Source organism: Mastigoproctus giganteus, chromosome 5, assembly GCF_048544385.1.
Source record: "Mastigoproctus giganteus isolate SK-2022 chromosome 5, ASM4854438v1, whole genome shotgun sequence".
In the NCBI taxonomy this organism is placed as follows: Eukaryota; Metazoa; Arthropoda; class Arachnida; order Uropygi; family Thelyphonidae; genus Mastigoproctus; species Mastigoproctus giganteus.
In genome coordinates, this window is record NC_143579.1 from 169,258,460 (window position 1) to 169,279,293 (window position 20,834).

The 20,834-nt window shown below is 36.4% G+C and overlaps 1 protein-coding gene across 2 annotated transcripts in view; it reads right to left on the reverse strand.

The window, feature by feature from the left end:
- Positions 1 to 7,124: 7,124 nt before the first annotated feature.
- LOC150085832 (uncharacterized) overlaps positions 7,125 to 20,834 on the reverse strand; it is a 101,643-nt gene continuing 87,933 nt past the window's right edge. For both annotated transcript variants that reach the window (XM_090374265.1, XM_090374266.1), the window contains exons 7-8: positions 16,503 to 16,634; positions 7,125 to 8,419 (exon numbers count right to left, since the gene is read on the reverse strand). In XM_090374265.1, coding sequence (XP_090230391.1) covers positions 8,366 to 8,419; positions 16,503 to 16,634 — 186 coding nt within the window. In that variant the 3' untranslated portion in view covers positions 7,125 to 8,365. The remainder of the gene's footprint in view (positions 8,420 to 16,502; positions 16,635 to 20,834) is intronic.

Here is a 20,834-nt window from a genome sequence, read left to right on the forward strand (position 1 = left end):
TAAGTCTTTTTTATTTTCCACTATCCTCAGTGTAGTACGTTACTTCTACCCGTATGGAGTACTTTGCATTTGTCAATGCAAAAAATTCACTCTTCAGAGTACTTTGCATTTGTCAATGCAAAGTACTCTGAAGAGTGAAAGTAGCCATTTCTCAGCCCACCCACAACTTTTATAGATCCCGTTGCGGTAGCATACGATCATTAACCACCCTGGACATTAAGCCTAATATTGGTCAGACAAGATTTTCCCTTAACAAATCCACACTATGTTTGAAGTGTAACTAGTCTTGTCTAGATGATCCTGCATTACTTATTTAACCAGTGGTTCCATTATTTTCCTTGGAACAGAGGTTAAACTATCAGGTCTGTAATTACCAAGGATGCTCTAATAAGGTTTGCTCACTTTCTTCGCTGCCTCCTTCAATTTAACTGGATAGATCCCATCCACCCCAGGTGCCTCCTTATGCTTAGCTTCAACAATTTCTCTTCCACTTTCCTCTTAAGTTATTACAAAATCATTTAGTTCCCTCTCAGAGTTGATACACTTCTGGCCTTCATTTCCCTAAAGAATTCCTCATGTGTGAATGTAGATGCAGGATCACCAACAGTCGAACCATCGATATCAAGTGGACCAATTTGATTTGTCCCCTTCCGTTTGGTGTTTCATAAGTAAAGAAGTCTTTTCTGTTTTTCCTAGCATCCTTTGCCAATGATTTTTCATAATGTGCTTTCGCTTGCCTAACCCCCTTTGTGACTTGACTATAGACTAGTTTGTATCTATCATAGGCTTCTGTGTTGCGCGATAACTTATATGCATTTTATTCTCTGCCACGAGTTTCATTAGTTTATCTCGCATCCATTTTGGCCTAAACCCGAAATACTGTTTAAGTGTGTAATCGGACAATTTCGTGTATTGCTCTGTTACGTCAATAAAAGAAATCCTCAGAGGATTTATTTTTCGATGAGAAATCCCCTAGCAGTTTTTTTTTGAACCAATCAGGTGATAAAAAAGGAACTCTTTGAAGATTTCAGCAGCGGCTGAATTTCGCATTCAATGTGAATATTTCATATAAGAACCTCTGAAAAACTCAAAAACAGAGACATCTGACCAATTATCCTTCCTGAAATTGCGAAGAGCGCTCAAATACTAAGACTGTCACTAAGTAAAAAAGTTGCTCTCTCATTCTATACTTACAGACCATACAAGTATAAAGAAAGGGAAAATGTTTCGAGCTATGATATTATTCAATAGACTTTCCATTGCTATTCTAGTCGTACTAAAGTTACCATAAAAAATAGAGGCAAGTGGCCGAGGTGATATTGTAGACAAGGTTATCTGGATGGAAAATACCTGGAGTCATCCAAATGATTGATTACTTCAGATTCACTATCTTCCAGGTTACAGTACAGCCATTCCATGCCACTGATTGTATGACTTCGTGACAAAATCATACCAATCGATAGAAATTCAGATATTGACCAACCGCTGCTTGGAAATATGAGGGAAAGCTATAAGTCGATTTCAGTACTGTAAGGCTAAGATTCAAGTTACAGACCGACCCTGATATCATATCTATCACAATAAGGGAGTGAAGTTCTTTATCCTTGCCTGTAAGCAGTAGGTATCTATTGATCACATAGTTCCAGATTAAAGAAAATACATGCAAATTTGTCATTCTTCCATCGAGGCGCCTGGTACACTTCGCAAGTAATGCAGATATCCTCTAATTAGAACATTATTGCTTGCAAAATAAATACAGCCACCTACTTCTCTTTTTGGTTTGTCGTCTGTGACTACAGTGGTACTGCTAAGTCCCATTCGTTCAGAGACTGGACGAACCCTGACACACATCGGTGGAGATCGTAGTTAGCCGATCTCATTGCAGAGGAAACAGGCTTTTCCGTGAGTTATTTCGGGATTGTCAGCCCGTCTAATGTGCAGATTGGCAAGTGAATGCACACTTATACAGATATAATACATTACGTACTATTGCGCTGTTACTAAAGTAGTTGGTTTCCCGAAACAAGATAAAATTAGAACTCCTTTCTCCCTTGCGTGCGCTTAAGCGTGGAATAAATAGTTTTCTACTTGATGACAATCTCAGCGTTTCTTTCAATCGTTAAACGTTGCATAGATTCACCTCACACATTTCATTTTACTTAACAGTAAGACAACTTACACGTCTTTCTTGTTGTCTAGCGAGAAATTTTCAGTCCTTTCAGGATTTTTGCCCCCACTCATGTTGGGCAGAGAGGTTTCCTCTTCTTTTGGAGCAGCTTTCGAAATCTCTGGAGCTGAGGTATGGTCAGTTGTAGGAGAAAGGTTACAAGTTTTCTTACCTGTGGCAGAACGAAAATTTCGGACAAAAAGAGTTACGTGCGACTGATCGATATAAATTTATATTTAATTATCTATGATTTAAGAACATTCTTGGCTAGCGACTTTACAGTTATCGAATTTAATTTTCCACATAAGGCTAAAAAAATTAAACTACTTACCTTTAAAAATACTTTTGATACGCAGCATTTTTTTTTGCTTCCAACGAATTCTGCCTTGAGAGCATTTGCGAGTGAAGATTCTCAATGTCCATAACAAACGTTGCAGTAATATTGTTACGTTGCTTATCAAAATTAAATAGAACTGTGCCTAAGTGCAACAATTGCATTTTATTGTAGTTAAAGCAAGATCTAAGCTCATAAGGCAATGCCGAAAGTGTAAATGAAAAATATTCAGTACTTTCATAATAGGAGACAGTGTCATCGGATCACGATCCAACCGTTTGTAGAATTCTTCCATAACTCACGACGTATGTGCAAATCTTGCTATTTGATTTAAAAGCCAAAATAAAATTTAGTCTGTCCTTTAAATATGCTCAGTGTAGCGAATGAAATTCCAAGCCGTGGCTCAATATACACTGATCGAACTACGCTGCCATTTTATGAAAAGGAGAACTAATTCTCTTAAACTTCGTGGATTTTTTTTTTTTTTTTTTATGATGGCACGTGCAATTTTTGGTACATTAACTTAAACCTATGGCGAGCAGATGCTTTTGGTGAGAACTGGGACAGTGGGTATTTTGTTTTTTTTTAATATTATAAAATTCATATTAATATGTTTACAGAAGAATACATATTTCATCAAGGAGAAAATAGTGGTTTTAGTCATATAAATGACTTCTGCCTTCCTTGATCAACTTTTCATCGTGTCATAGAAACTTTTACATGTTAAATTCAACTTGAAATTACAGACCATTATGGAGTCGATGGTTTTGATATCCAAGCGATTTGTTTCTATTTACGAAAATATTCTTTGCACATTTCAATTGTGTGTTGGAATGGCAAACAAAAATCTACAAAGTTTCTGAAATTCTAAGGTCTGTTCTTGAAATTCAAATATGACCACCGACCGTAGCAAGATCAGATCTGTTAAGTCACGCATCATTCTTTCAATTCTATAATCAAATTTTTAGGCAACGAAAACCGATTAAATAACAAATTTTCGTCAACTTGAAAGCCCATTTAATAAAATATTTTACACATTTTCCAAAACTAGGGAACTTTTTAAGAGCATCCTTTCCAGTAAAGGTTCAACCCATTTTTTGGATAATCATAAATTGTAATGTATATCTCAAAAATTTTCTCTTTAAATGTTTCTATTTCAACCGTTTTATTATCCAATAAAAAAGGTGAGGGCACCCAAAGGAATACATTTTTCGTCAGTGGTTTCTTGAACGCAATTCTTAACCTCAATTAAGCTATTTTGCTCAATTTGGATTTTTAGAATTTGTTTATTAAATAACCTGAATTTTAGAGATTGCATTGACGTATCCTTCAATACTGGTGATTCAAAAAATTTCGCAATAAACATTGAGCACTTTTCCTTTGAATAAAAATATTCTTGCAGTGCTTCAAACAGCAATTTTTTGAATGGGTACGTACTGCATAAGTTGAAAAGTACGACAGTATTTTTACCACGATCATTTCGACATCAGAGGATAATTTGCAGCTCTCGATTTTTATTGCTCCGGCTGCATGTTTTGCACATCCAGCCGGAGCAATATGGACTTAGTTGCTAATGCTCCTAAAAACCAAATAACAAACAAGCAAAACATCCAGTGTCTACCAAATCTAAATTAATGTAAAGGAATGGCTAGGTTTAACGATATGATGGGACACTGGCAACTTGCTGTAGTAAAACAGTCCTCGACTGGATTTTTCGCAAAATATTACTGTGTAATATTTTGGGTCTTCGAGACGAGAGGAATTTATGGATTTTTTTTCACATCGTAGCCGAGTTCAGAAGAGTTTTATGCTGTTTTCTCTCCCAGCAAGTAGTTCGTAACTGGATGAAAACCATTGTCCTCATTCGAGATCCCTCACGTCTTTTCTACACCTTGTGAAAGGGCAGCGATCATAGTTGAGGGCATTCAGTTTTCCTTACTGTATTGAAAATAAATAATTGAACTGAACAAAATTTAACCTTTGATGAAGGTCGAAATATAATAAAAATTTAAGTCGAATTTTGATAAAATTGGCTAAAAGAGAAATGAAACTTAAGAGGAATTTTATTTCAACGCTTTATAGTATTCTGCTGTTAGTTACATTTATTTTTAAACTGCTGTGTTAATTGCAAGTTAACTACAGCATTTGCTTCTATTAAGATTAATCAAAGTGTGTAAACCATATAACCACTAGTTGAAACAGAGTGCCTTTTATTCGTCGGTGCATCCTTTGAAACTGCACAGAATTCGTATGAGCTGGTGGCACAACTTGTTTTGACCAGGGTACTCCTCATTACGAGTGTGAGGAGGTGACTATCGAAAACGATTCAGCGAGCCTAAAGCGAGCATAGCAGCAGTACAGCGGTGTTGATGAGAGGAAATAAAGAGTTGTGGTTCTCATTGCCTTCTCTGCAGTGCTCCTAACTGGTTTGCGGGGGGGGGGACACCAGAAATAGTTCCGAAGGATGGCCGCACCCGAAACCGTGAACTCATTTCTAAATGAACACAAAATACTATCGTTTGTATTGCTTGCAAATCTCGAGTCCTCATTGATGAGAAGATGCAGATAATGATAATTCTGAATGCACAGAAACCGAAACAGACAGGTATTGTGTGCAAGTGGATGGTGATCTTTCATGTAGTTACAGCATAGTTCTGTCTAATAGAATTAAGTTATTTAACGTGATTGAAAGAGATGTTTACTTCTGAGGAAATTTCAGTGTTAAATAACAAAAAAAAGGTCATATTTTCCTCACCGAAGAATATGGGCTTTGTGTCTAGGTGTAATTTTTCCTTAATTTAGATAATCCTTTACCCATTGTGATACACGTGCATCTATAGTTGATAACACCGCAGTCGCCATATTTTGAGAAATCTAATGATAGCCAAATAAAGAAACTAATGGAACAGATCAAGCGGTTTCCCTTTTCGCTGGTTCAAAAACAGTCTTCAGCACTCATGGAGGCTAATGATGTTCAATAATTTATATATATGGAATAACGGAAGTGTCAATTTTTGCTGTCATTCGTACCATTCAAAATTAGTGTATATTTTTTTTAAAACTGTATCCACTTAACTACAACTGGAGTCTTTATTTATTAAGGAACTATAAAATAAGGAGTACTCAAAGTAAGTTTGTTTTTTTTTGCTCAAAATAAATGAAATCTGCTTATGTTTCAGGAATGAAACAAGCGCGTAATTTCAAATTGAAATCGGGTACTTAGCTAGCGAGAAAAGAAATCTGCTGTAAAAAGCTCAGGGTCGTCCTTTATTATTACTGCATGTGGATGATTCTGAGTACTCGTCGACACCACGGGAAGGTGAGCTAGTCCATGTAAAGCACGTACTGCCTCAAGAGAGACTCTGACCCACCTGATGTTGCCAGAAGGTAGGCCAGGATCCTCTGGGGGGACCGTTCCTGCATTTTACACTAAGATAATATTAGAGCATCAAGAAAGTGTTTGGTAATGAAACATTTTCACGTTGCTTCGTAATAAAAGATTAGACCGCCATTTACGAGAATTAAAATAGTCAAAGTTTGAGAATGAAACTATACTGTAATTCGTTAAAGTTCCATCACTGATTGACAAAATCAAATGCTTCAACCCATTTTATTAACCTAATCTAAAACATTCGCCATATTTATTCAAATTAGGTTATCTTTAATGCCAATAATTTTAACTTTTATTATTCTAACTGAAGACCAGTTTGCTGATTTCGGTTGGCTTAGATTAGAAATGCGAATATAATAAATAAACTCAATTACCAGACATTTTCATACAGGCTCATCATGAGCTCAGCTTAATAGGACAGTGCTTTCAGAAAATAAAGCATTAACTGGAAACGGACCTTCCAATTTTAAAAATTCCTTAGTTCACGTGCTTGGCTACCATTGTGGTACTAAATGTATTAAATTAATAAGGAAAAGACGCAGGCTTTCTTTGACCTTGACGGTGCAAAGATTTGTAGTAGCTGTATTTCTTCACTACTTCGAAGACAGACGATTTAAAACATATTATGCAGCAATTAAGGAATTTATTCTGGCGAGTGGTTTCTTGGGCTGTTTTGAAGGAAAATACATTTCAAGTATGTCATGAGAAGGAAGGGTTTCAAGGTTAAATTATTAAATCTTATTATCGTAATGTGATAATTCAAGGCAATTTCTTTTACATCGGGCAACTTTTGTGCGCAATAGAAGGAAAAAGAAGTACCATTTCATTATTAAACAATTTTTTGGAAGTCATTTTCGTGAGTGTTTGTTTTATTTGAGTTGATTTCAAGAAGTTGTGAGCTCTAAACGAGCTTTCTTATTGGCACAATATTTCCTGATAAGAAGCAGCATTTATATTACATGTTGATGATGATTTTTCCGCGTTTGTCGAAGGACAGAACTAACAAGAATTGTTAGCGTGATGGATTGATAACTTTTTTTTGGGTGAAACACTTCCGTGATTGAAACATATATACACAAGTACATTTTATTATACATTTTCAGAAAGTGGGTCTTTCCAGAAATAAGGAGAGATCCACCGTATCTTATAGCAGCAGATTGATTTATGTAGTCATATAAATATATAAGTTATCGTGTAGAAAACATATAAAATGTAACATTTATCACTATTTCTCGTAGTCTAATTGCTAGGCAAAATAATTTGAACACATTTTCGCTCACGACGATTGAAGCAACATCTACAAACATAACTCCAGTACGCTAGCAACGTTTACAAAGTGCAGTTGGTCACTAGCACCATTATCAAAAGGACTTACGTAATTAACTACATCAATGATGACTAGAACAGATCTCACTAAATTCTTGCACATGGCTAAGGTGTAGTGGACTAGCAGTTCACTAGGAAGATAAAACAACGGTTCAGCTTAACAGGATTTATAATACGGCCAATTAATGCTATAAGTCGTTAAACTATCTCAATTATAAAGCCGGCGTTGAAGTGTTCATACAGTCCAATCAAAATAAACAAGCTCTGATATATTCAAACATCTGTACAGGAATCAGTTCATCCAAATGGTAATTGTGTACTTAAAGCGGGCTATTTAATTGTGGAGTGTAATAACTGAGCGAAAACGGTTTCAATAATTAATGAACACACTGGACTACGCAACTGATTTAACATTTCAGGGCAAATATCTTCAAGCGATATTGCAGCGCTTTCAGCCGACCCTTGGCCACTCGAAGATCACCATTTGGCGTTTGCAAACACCAACTTCGCTCTTCCCAGAAACCATTAAACTTCTGAAAGCAGTTTTACTGCCTAAAGCTACCACGTAATAAGAATAAATCTCATGATGCGGGATGGCACTTATGGATAGTTCTGGCTTATTCAATCAGGACCTTGAACGGCTAATCTGGCATGCACTTTAACAGCCCCGCGAAGTACGCGTTTTAGCCACGAGCTGACTACTATAGTAATACAGTGTTCGCACGAAGACCAGCTAAGAAAATAAATCACTCAGTAAAGGTACCTTGAAAATATGTGAGGTTCTGTTGTGGAAATAAAATTGTTCGATTTTCAGATATTTTTTTACAATGGCTGAGCCTCTATTATATATCACAGCTAGTGCAGTCGGTTTCAACGTTCTCCTTTTAGTCTTCACACTGGGACCTGTTTGCATTCACGTATTTAATCCTACTGCTGTAATTGATGTGAAAGATTTATAATCTTTAACCTACTTTCAAATCGCTCGCGATGAAAACAACTGGATCGACTTCTGCATGCAAACACTTTCCCATTTCTTCATTCGCTACTGAGTACCACCGACTGCATACATTGGACGAATACTCATTTCCCCGTTTGTCCAATTGTTCGTTATGCTGTCCTACGCTGGGAGGTGGCTTTTTTCCATCAGTCACGTGGTCATCATATTTTTGCAAATGCTCGAATGGCGATTCCAGTTCTTTTGCTGAAAATAACAAGGACATCATTAAAAAGATAGAACGTTGTAACAATGACTGTAAAAAGATAAACACTATCAGAAATAACTTTAAATTAAGGATCTCTAACTTGGCTATCCGCGACAACATTTTTTCTCGTTTTCGAAAAAAAAATAGAAATTAGAACAAAATCACTTGTACTCAGCTGATCCCGTATTTTCTTTCTTCATGATATTATCGAGTTCAAAGGAAGAAAACAAATTAACGCTGATATCTTGATCGTTTAATGCAAGCTGGACATTATTATCGTCATCATATAAGTTGTGGTTTATAAAAGTTGCAAATTAGCCAGTCAGATTATTGTTGATGTTCAAATCTCTGACGAAAACGTTAATACCTGGTTTTAAACATTTTTAGTAATAAACGTCAAGGTTTATTACTAAAAATGTTATTTAAACGACGTTTAATCAAATAGTTTCATTCAAACTATTTAAAAAAAAATAAACAAAATTTTAGAAATAAATGTAAAAATTTAATGAAATGCCTACACGATTTTCATGAAAATCGTGTAAGTTCATAAATTAGAGCAGTGGTAATTTGCATCTGGTTGTGCAAGTCAAAGTGAGAAGTAGCAGTTATAGACGTAGTAAAGATATCAGGGGGTTTCAAAACGGCATTAATATAATGCTGCCTTGTCGATTGCTCACGACCCACTTGTCTTTAAGGTTTACAAAAGAATGGTGTCAAACGGGTCCAACCATCTCCTGCCGACAGAACTGCCAACCCTTACGTAAGGTCGATTTTCATGGTTGAGCGAAGGGTGCGACAGTTGACATTGCAATACAATACGGGGAATCCAAGAACAATATTCCAAATTATGATGCGCACATCATCCTTTGGAATAAAGTAAACTGTGTTGTTGTCATACGGCACCAGGGGTTTCCCCCATCTCCGCGTTGCTTTCATTGTGGGTGTACCAGTTGACTGGAAATTCCAGAGATTTAAGTGTATGGACATTGTATATGTGTAGTGTCATGTACCCCTACTGAGGCCCAACGTTGCCCACTTTCGTCCCGTGGAGGCAGACCAGGAACCCAGTAGACTTAGATTTACTCTGGCAGGTTCTGCAGCTTACTTTCCTGAGATTTCGGCGGCAAGGACCTTAAAAAAAAAGATTTTGAATTTGCATGCATGCGTCATCGATTGTTGGGGTATCACTTAGAATGAACAGGCCGAAACTATACTTTGAGCGAAATTTGATTTGGTGTGTGGGGCATCGCTTGAGTACAGATAGAGTTGGGGGCGAGGTGGAAGACTGGGGAGTAAAGGTAGAAGTATGGAGGCGATAGGGAAGGTGCCTCCAGATGATCAGTGGGGCATGCCCATGCCCCATCAGGTGAAGAGAGGGTCGGCGGGAGAGTGGGGAGACAAAGTGTCTCCTCACTCCCCCGCCAGGGAAGGGAATAAAAAGCAATCAAGTCAGAGTGCTCGATTCATCGCCAGGCCGGGGGAGTGGAGAGACAAAGTGTCTCCTCACTCCCCCGCCAGGGAAGGGAATAAAAAGCAATCAAGTCAGAGTGCTCGATTCATCGCCAACAAAGCGTGTCGGCAGCGAGGCTACGTGGTCTAGATCGGTGTGTTCCAATCCGGTCACTGGTTCAGTCCAGGATTGTAGTCTTTCACGCATGTGAGTTCCGCGTCCGTTTCTCTAGATTCAGATGTAGATGTTGTTCTTTGTTAGAACTGCATAGTCACATTTTGTGATGATGTTTCAGCTTCCGTGATCAGGCGGGCTTAATTCTGGTCTCCGTCCCTAGTCTTGTCATAATATAGTGTTACTTTGTTATTCCTCTGCAGTTTTCTTTCATGCTATCCAGTTTCAGTCTCTGAGTCTTCATTCCGTTTTGATTGGGGTTGCGGGTTCATTTGTTGAGATTGTATGGTTCGACGCCTAGCGAATAATTCCTGGGCATAATCGGTGAAGGCTGCGTATGATTCTTTGTCATCCAGGATATATTGTTCCTGGTCTTTGGGGGAGTGTTTCAATTTTGTCACCAGTTGACATCGGAGGTCGTCATATTGGTGGCAGTCAAACATTAGGTGAGTCCACATTTCTTGGCCGCCGCAGGTGCAGTTAGTTTGGCATTTAGGGCGCCATGTCCTGTGAGCAGGTAAGTTGCAAATAGATCTGGTGCATACCAAGTTGGGAGCTTTGGCTGGAATCTGTTCACAGTGGGGAAAAACTTCCTGGTTATCCGTCCTTTTGTAGAGGTGTCCCACCGTGTTTGCCACACCTGCAGCAAGTGGGCCTGAAGCCTTTTTTTTTCTGCCGCACGGTTGTTTCCTGGGTTTGCATCAAAGTCCTGGTTCGTGCCAGCGTTACCCTTACTAAGCTCGTAGAGTATGCCTCTCTTAACCACCTCGAGGTCTATGGGGAGGGTACCAGCGATGATTTGTAGGGCGTGAGTGCTCACCGTGCTGCAGGCACGGTTGGCAGTGAAGAGCATTATTCTGTGTATAGAATCTAGGATTTGGAATATTGGTTCCACAGCAGACGACCCAAGAGCCACCCTCTCTTCACTATTGATCATTGTCAACGGCGAATACTACGGTGACAACAACACGCTGGTTGGGCATTGGAGGACTGGAAACGAGTGTGCTGGTCGGATGAGTAGAAATACCTGGTCCAACACGCCGATGGGCGCTTTCGTGTATTGCGTAAGCAACTTGAGTCCATAAACCCATTGTGTATGGTGCCCACTTTTCAGGCAGGTGGCAGTGTTTGCTGGCTGGCAAAAGATCCCTGGTGCGGGCTTCCAGCAACTTGTAGGAGATCATGTGCAGCCTTGCCATGTTGCATTTTTTCGGCACAGAAATGGGATTTTCCAAGACGATAATGTGCCGTGTCATCGGGCCCTCACTGTGAACGAGTGGTTCGACGAACACAGTGAAGATATCACCAATCTTGATTGGCCTCCAAATTCGCCTGACCTTAATTCAATTGAACGCCTGTGGGATGGAAGTGAGCCGTATGGATACGCAATCGTTATCTATTCCAACACTGTTGTGAGCTTTGTAGGCAGCATTGCTGCAAATGCATGTCTTCAGATGGCTAGGCGAATAGTGGCCGTTATCCGTGGGAACGGTAGTCACAGAGTGTATGTGTATATACGAACACGTCTGCAAATTGCTCATTTTAATTATTCGCAGAACCAAATCGCATTAACTAGACCCTCACTTTTTACACATATTAATACTTCCGTCACTTGCATTTGCATGCCTATTCTGGAATATTAACTCCACACATTTAACAGATAAATTAGGGGAAAAAAAGAATAATAAAATGCATGTTACGACAAGCTAGAATTTACATTAACATTAATAATCCATACTATTCGTACTTTCGCAGGTATCATTTTAAACCGCAAAGGCTGGAAGGCATTTTCAATGGCTTAGATTCATACATAAAATAGTTAATGAAAGCGTTTCAACGATTAGCATGTGTCATTCGAAAATTCAAGACTGAATACGAAAAATTATCCTTCATGAACTATCTACTCCACTTTATTGACCAACATAACTTTGATCCATTTACCAGGTTTTTTCAGATTACTTAACTCAGTTAAAAAGCTTCAGATTGATCTTTAACCCCTGCACAGGAGTTTGTTCCCCTTTTCCTTTTTTCAAAGTGATTTTAGGATCAAGGTCTCGAACTCAATTTTAACCAAACATAATAAATATAAACTTAAAAAATATTTTTATAATTTAAAATCATAAGTAAAAATACAGGGGTTTGCATCGAAAACTTATCAACCTCTCTTATAATTTTAAATTGTAAGAGAGATAGACAAGTTTCTGATGCAAATCCCTGTATTTTTAATTATCTTTCTGTTTTCTTTATATATATATATGTTAGGATGCGATTAATATTTAAGTTTGCTTGCATTGTGTTGAAAGTAACAATAAATAATTTTACAATTTCACTAACGATGTTAGTGAAATTGTATCATTACTAAATATTTTAATTTTCAAGATAAACCGAAGTTTGTAACATTAGGCGTCATTATTATAAGATCTTATACTGTGAAATCCTTCACGAAGAGTTTCCTTCCTTTTATACTTCGAATAAGTACCTTTTCCCAGTAAACAAGTCTGCTGTTACTTATCAGACTATCAACCACACAGACGGTACCGTTTCGAAGCGTTTGGCTTCTAATCGGTGGGTGGGTGAATAGCTGACGACTCAGTTGTGACTTATTTATAAAATATGAGAGCTCTAAATACTTTCGGGTACCTACCCGACCATCAATGAGAGGTAAAGTATCTTGGAAACAGTGCCGTCTGGATGGTGATGCTCAACTGAAAATAAGTAACAGAAGACTTCTCTAGTGGGGATGCGTGTCTATTAGTAAACCAAAAAAAAAAAAAAACCTTCCACATCACACGTCCACACTCATAATTTGTCTAGTTCTTCCTTGAATTTATTAAAATCGCTAACTTCCACACCAACACATGAAAGTTTGTTCAAAAATTTTGTTGGATAATTTATTAATCCTGTATTAGCGATTTTTAATTTATGTAATAACAAAAGACACCATGAGTAATCTTTTTCCGAATTGAGAAACTGCCAGAATTTGAAAGAACTGATGACTGGGATACAAAACTACCTGCATTTATATTTCTATCTATGTTCATCGCACGGTGGCATAAAGCAAACACCTCAGACAGGTTAGCTTTTTAAATGTCAAGTCTGTCCCTTATTCACAAGATAGGGCAGATAGCGGTTTTGGGATCGAGGCTGAAAGAATGGAATATACTGCAAAAGACAGAACTACATCCATATTTAATTAAACAGCAAAAAGAGGTTTCTTCTTATTTTGGTACTGTAACGAAGTTGATGCCGTTGGAAGAGAATAAACACGAGAAGAATGGAGGTAGGTTTTTAATTAAATCTAAAAGCTGAAACAAACAGTGGCGGCTCGTGACTCTGATGTTTGGGGGTGCTGTCTTAAAGTTACATTAATTTACATTGGTTATAAGACATACACATAATAATACTACTACAAAACATTAACTAGACATTTACCATTAAGAGACTTGAACTTTTATTTAAAAACAAAATCCATTCTTCGGTTTTTATTTGTTGAAAATAGATTAATAACTTTTTCACTGAAGTTTGGCGCACTGTTGACCAAGCTTTTCTCTATTGAAAAGCATTGCTTGAGTATTTAGCCTTTCTTTATTCACAGTGCTCCTTAAAAATGTTTTTATTCTTTTTAATGTTGAATGGCAGCGTGAAGTAGGCATCGGAATGGTCAAAAGAACTTTTGAGTTGTGTAAGTTCACCAAGACAATTTGCAATAATTGTGTAGATCTTCTAGTCTGCTATAGAAAACTTGTAATTCCCTAAGAAGTTTTTCTCTTTCAATCATGGTATATGCCTCAGTAGTCTCCCCTACCTCTTCCATGGGCATTTTCGTACGAAAAATAACAAAGTTCTCCTTGTTAAACAATTTAGCAGCAATTCATTGCTTTGTAAAAGAATCTCTCTCATCTATGTCACCACATATAGTCGCATACTTCCTTCGCTTCAATCATGAGTGTTTTTGAAGGATTTTCACAGTACATTGAATTCCTGATTTTTAGAATGGCATTCTTAATAAAGTTTCCTATATTCATGTATTTTAACTGCCACAATTTCTCGAGATTGCAGTTGATTATAAATAACTTCCATCTGATGGAAAAGTTCTAACCAGAACTCGAATTTGTCATTATTCAAGATGTGCAAACTTCCAGTTGCTTCTGAAATCGTTTTATCTGCGTTTGCTGTCGCTTGTAGTTCCTCCATGCACTTTTTTAAGGATTCAAAATTTTCATAAACGCTGTTCACGGTGCGTATATTGAAGTTCCCTCTTGTAGGGGAAGGTCGGGTAACACGGCTGCCCATATGCTTTCTGAGAACAGAGAGACGCTGTGGTGATCTCGACATGAGGTTCGAAAAGAATATTCTTGAATCTCGGGTACTACTTGCTACATTTCTCATCATCAGATTCAGTTGGTGTGCATAGCAGGGAATAAAATGTGCATTTTTGTACACTTCTTTTATTTTAGCCTGAACTCTTGCCTTTCATCACACTTGTGCCATCAAATGTCTGAGCAACTAGTTTTTGAGTATTTCCTTCGAGGATTATGTCTAAGTCCTGATCTAGAATGCACTTCGATATTCCGTCTGCCGTTTGGTTTTCCGGAGTGAAAAAAAACCCCAAAATATCTCAAAAAATGTCTCCATTCAGTTCATATCTCAGAACAATTACCATTTGTATGTGTTCTGAATCGTCTGTTATGTCATTTGCCTTGACAGCTACGAATGAAGCTTCTTTAATTTCATCCCAACATATTTGCAGCAAACAGTCAAGAATATCATTCTGAATAGTTTTTGAAATGCCTTTAAATGCTGCATTAGATTCCAATTTAAAGAATTCCCAAAGGGTTCTTTAAATTGGAATCTAATGTACAGGCGAAATTTATTAATCCTCTGAATTGTCCTGGATTTTTAGAATCGTCTTTTTCGTCTTGTCCACGTAAAGGAATTTAATGCAGTCTATTATTTTAGATAATACCTCACGATTCTTGGTAACTTTTCTGTTATGTTTGCAGATCGAAAGTCTGTAGGCCTCAACTAAGCTGTTCTTTGATATTTACGATTCCTAAAAGCGATAGTGAAATCACATTATCCATATATTTCTTAGAACTCATGTTTTAGAGTTTTTTCTTTCATTCTGTTTATGTTTGTAAAGCCACTTTTTGTCCCTGTCACGCGATTTACTTCACGGGGAAGCATGGAAGCCATGATCGAATCAAATTTCACAAAATCGTGTGTTGTAGAAATAATGTTTTACTTACACATCACCTCATAATATAACTTCAAATTACCAAGTTCAAGCTCAATTCGCAGTAAGCTGTAATCACATAATTACACTGTTGAATGTTGAGTATTGACTTAACACTGATATTATTCAGTTACTTAATGGGAATTCGGGCGAATAACAAAAAGACACCGACATTGTGGCTACACACCCATCATGGTCAACGATAAATCTGCACTGCGCGCTTTACAGTGACGTTGCTTCGTTTCACCCATAAAAATGTATATTGGCAAGTTGCCAATGGCAACCAACTACCAGATATTCACTGGAATGCAAAATTTGTCACTGCCTGGCGCACAGTGAGGCCTACTGTTAATTAAACTTCAAAGTTAGAAACGATTTCGTCTTTTTATTCGTTTATTATTTAAATCATTACAGGAAATAGAGAATGTGCATACTATATGCGGGTCCTGTTAATAAAAATATTCATTGCGTTGTATTGTTCTTCACAAAATTTCATATAACTCCATTCAATGTACATCTAGATTTAAATAGCTGGGGGCACTGCAGTGCCTATGGACGAGCTAACCCTGAACATAAATCTTTTAATATCAAGTGGCCATGCTGCTCACATCATGTGAAAGAATTCTATGAGAGCATGGAACCTGCTACGAGAATGTGGAAGCCCAGTATTCTGGAGATTGGTCAGATATATCAACAGTGTTTCACTTTGTAATAAATTGAAAACGGGATAGCGAGAAAAGAATTGTTTCATTACTTTAATAAAGCATCAACTACATCTTCCAGGAAGAACCCCCCCCCTCTCTCTCTGCGACTCGAGGAAAATTTATTTGCAAAAGGATGTTCCGTGGAATCCACTTCCTCATCGTGGATGCCAGTGCCTTAACTGAAAACAGACTTCGTTCCTGATTTATTTAGTATGGCCACTGTTGTTGTTTGACCTTTAAAAAACTGTTTTATTGTTATGTTTGCTTGCCACGCAACTGTGCACTTAATCTACTTTTTTTCTGTTGTATACATTTGATTTTAAATAAATGAAGCAACGGGTTTCTGGAGATGATGAATGTCAGTCTCAGTGAATTAACACAATGTGAGCAGAGTGAGTCAACAGGTTGTATTACTCAATCCATTTTTCTTTTTATAATAAAGACTGCGGTTGGCCCGTTAAATAACTAATACATGTATTTAACTTAATAGCTAAAAATATCTTGTTAGTGAACTCTACCTGACACTCCCGACTGCAGTACCAATCTCTCTTACAATTTGAGCAAACGTAAATGGCACTCCTGGTGCATACGCTACAGTAATGAATGATTGTGGGATTATCCCTCTGCTGCAATCCCAGCTTTGGTCCCTGCTAAAAAGAGAAAAACAATATTTTCTTGACAATGCCTTAAGTACATTTATTCATTTTTTAAAATTTATCAAGTAATTTAAATTAAGACGACACTACATGGTACGTTGATTTCAATTTTTTAAAATATGATTTCTTAATTGCGATTTTTAAGATGAGTTCGTTGTGTTTTTATGCACGTTGGAACAACATTTCAAAGTTGCAACTTTAACTCTGCTATGGTATGCTGTCATACCATACCAGCGTGTAAAAGGTCGGGGGTTCAAATTATCTATGAGACGAAGTTCCATGAGCTTTTTTTTTCGTATCGTATCAGAGAACCATGTAACCCTCGACCTTGAGGGTTAGTGGTCTCAGAAAGCATATAAAATATTGCAATTCAGACATGTTATGCCGACTCTTGATAGCCTTCAATGTCTTGGAGCTAATTCCAAACAACCAACACAGTAATAAACAGAAATTAACCTCTTTTTTCAATATTAAAGTGAACATAATGATATTGCGCTATTAAACCTCCTAGAATTTACTCTGAAGGTTTCATTTCATATGTATCTAGATGAATCAAACGAATTATATATATATATATATACTATCATTAAATGTTATTAAATAAAGTTAAATTATAATGAAATGAATAAATAATTAAGCATTCATTAGAGGCAGCGACATGCAATTCCTCCATATGAAGCTGAAATACATCCAATATTTTAAATTAAATAAAATAAAACATAAGCCAGTAGTATGGCAAAAACTGTAGAGCGAAAATTATCATAAAAATAACCCAAATAAACAATCAAACATAAAGAAAGAATAGATATAAATAGTAGCCCAGAAACCCTAGTATAATTTCGATCTTTAAATCCAATTAACAAAAACTATACAAAATTTAGGATAATGCCAATTAGTTATTAATTTAGCGGTACCCCCCCGAGAGGTACCAGTTCCGAAAGACGTGAAATATCACCAAAAGAGGGTTAAAGGAACTACCAAACGATAACAAAATCAAAATAAACTAAAATAAAATAGAATAGACTGACCATCATGCCCCATATCGACAGAGGACCACGAGGCCAATAATGGTCATGGAATCGCTGCATTTCAATCGTCATACAAAACATCGCAAAGGCGGAAATATCGAAGAACCAAACCACCCTTCCATTCTCCGATAGATCAACCAATGCAGAGGATTTGCATGGCGGTGGTCCTTATGCAGCGAAAATAAAATATAGAACAGACAGCACTCTAAAGCAGAGCCACACCACTGACATACTGTAAGCTGAATCAGCTTATATTGAAGAAAAAAGGAAAATAGATGGCGGCACAGGCGTTGCTAAATTAGCATATCGACCCATTACTATTGAATTATATTAAATGTTGACGAAAGTTAAATTATATTAAAAAATTAAAATAATTAAGCATTCATTAGAGGCAGCAACTTGCAATTCCTCCATATGAAGCCGAAATATATACTATCATTAAATGTTATTAAATAAAGTTAAATTATAATGAAATGAATAAATAATTAAGCATTCATTAGAGGCAGCGACATGCAATTCCTCCATATGAAGCTGAAATACATCCAATATTTTAAATTAAATAAAATTTAAATTTTAAAATAAATAAAATTTAAAATAAATAAAATTTATTTAATTTAAATATTTTAAATAAAATAAAATAAAATATTGTATGACGATTGAAATGCAGCGATTCCATGACCATTATTGGCCTCGTGGTCCTCTGTCGATATGGGGCATGATGGTCAGTCTATTCTATTTTATTTTGATTTTGTTATCGTTTGGTAGTTCCTTTAACCCTCTTTTGGTGATATTTCACGTCTTTCGGAACTGGTACCTCTCGGGGGGGTACCGCTAAATTAATAACTAATTGGCATTATCCTAAATTTTGTATAGTTTTTGTTAATTGGATTTAAAGATCGAAATTATACTAGGGTTTCTGGGCTACTATTTATATCTATTCTTTCTTTATGTTTGATTGTTTATTTGGGTTATTTTTATGTTAATTTTCGCTCTACAGTTTTTGCCATACTACTGGCTTATGTTTTATTTTATTTAATTTAAAATATTGGATATATATATATATATATATATATATATATATATATATTATCAATAACTGGTGTTCCACTTTTAAAAAAAAATCTTTACCATACTTTATGCTGTTGGCACCACTGTTTCTTTCATTTCGTCAGCAGTGTGGAATCGAAGTTCTGCCAGGTCATTTTTTTCACTCTTCCAAAAACAAAATGCCATGTTCAAAATGCTTCTACCATTTTTCATCCACGGTCACTATGCGATCCAAGAAGTCGGTTTCTTCGTATTCCATTGAACATGTATCAGTTCAATCTCACTGAGTTACGATTTGCTTTCTTTTCTTGAAGAGTGGACAACATACAAGGACTTGGATTAACGGGAGCAACTGATCTATTTGAGAGAGCAAATCTGTAGGGTCGGGTTTCACAAAGATAACTTTGGGACACACATCCCAAGTTCGGCAACCTTGCAGTATTCAACTAGGTCCGGCTCCCCGATTTTATTTTGCATTTTGAAAATAGAATATTTAAATTTGATCACATACTCGTATATAAAAATAATTGGATTATTTTTTCTCTAGGATCGACCAAATGGTATATTCTTCGATCCTGATTCCACTGGTGGCGAGAAGTTTATGCCATAACTTCTATCTACCAGCACATTATTGGGATTACATGTATACCACACCCCCGCCTCCCCACAGGACTCTTGCAGTCGCTGCATCAGATTAAAATTTTGTTTTTCTTATCTCTAATCAATGTATTAAAATATTTTTCTTCTCCACACCTTTATTTTCAATAATATAACTCGCTGAATTATCTTCTGTTTGATGGTATCAAAATAAAAATCCTTTTAATAACGATAAGAATTTTTGAATGGAAAAGTGTAGGCGAAGAGCATTTCGCAATCTTCAGATAAAATTGAATCTGCGTCTGTTATGACGATCTTTTTGATAAATCTAATCCCTATTTCAGTCAACAAGTAGCGTGATTGTATCTGATTAATAAAGAATATTAAATCTCTTCATTAACTGGAATGTTACCTTAAGTGAACCTTTAATTTACGAAGTACTTCTTGTGCACTCAGTATAATTTTATTATTATCCTCTTCGTCTAATTATTTCACTTATCTTTTAATCCTAACCATGCTTCTGTTAATTTCTCACTTTAACGTAGGAGGTAATTAAATTTCCTTTAATTAAATAATCCTCAATGTGCAAAAGTTCTTTTGTTTTTATTTAGGAGAGTTTTATAGTTGGAAATCACAAATATTGTAATAAAAATTCTTCATAATGTAATTAAAACTTTGACCTTAATCCAGTTGCTTTTCTCTGGAGAAGCTCCACTACACAAATAGCTTTTGATATGATTATTCGGGTCCATGAAGGTTCAATGAAAACAAATGAACTTTAAAAATTGTTTCGAAACATATTCTGTAATATCTTTCTTGCATGTTTTAAATAAACAACTAACCAAATCAATCGGAATTACAGAAAAATCAAGTTCAACATCAATATTCAAATAAACTAAACTTTTTTTCGCTATCCCTTGGGTTTTCAATATCCTGCGAGTCGCTGAATATTTTGACACGCCCTCTTGATGGCGTGCTGACGTCTCTAATATGCCATCTGAATGTAGTTAAGATTACCTTCTTAAACATCCACAGTTCAGTAACACGAATTGATGTGTTCTTTTGTCTCCAAAAGTTCTTGATAAAAACTTTAAGGTGAGTTGCATAAGCATGTGTTGTTAATATTTGGTGGTGTCTTAAGTATTTTCTGGCAGTTGTTATTGTTGGCTTTTAGGCACATCAACAACTATGTCTTATTGCCATTATGTGCTATGTCTGTAGAAGAGTATATTCATGGACCGATTTGAATATTATGTAGGCTGATAAATCATATGCACTCCGTTTGAGATCGGTTAACCACAATCTCGACTGAAGAAGCCTTCAGAAATTCTACCAGTCACTGACAGGAGTCGAACCCAAACCTCTCCGAAGAAGTGACCAATGGTAAAGCTACCACCTTTATCTGTCAGATGACCTAAATATATATTTTTTATTCTGATTGTATATTAGTACAAATTACAAGGTATGTGCAGTATCAGGGAAAACGGACAACAGAACATACCCAGTTTACAGATATGATATA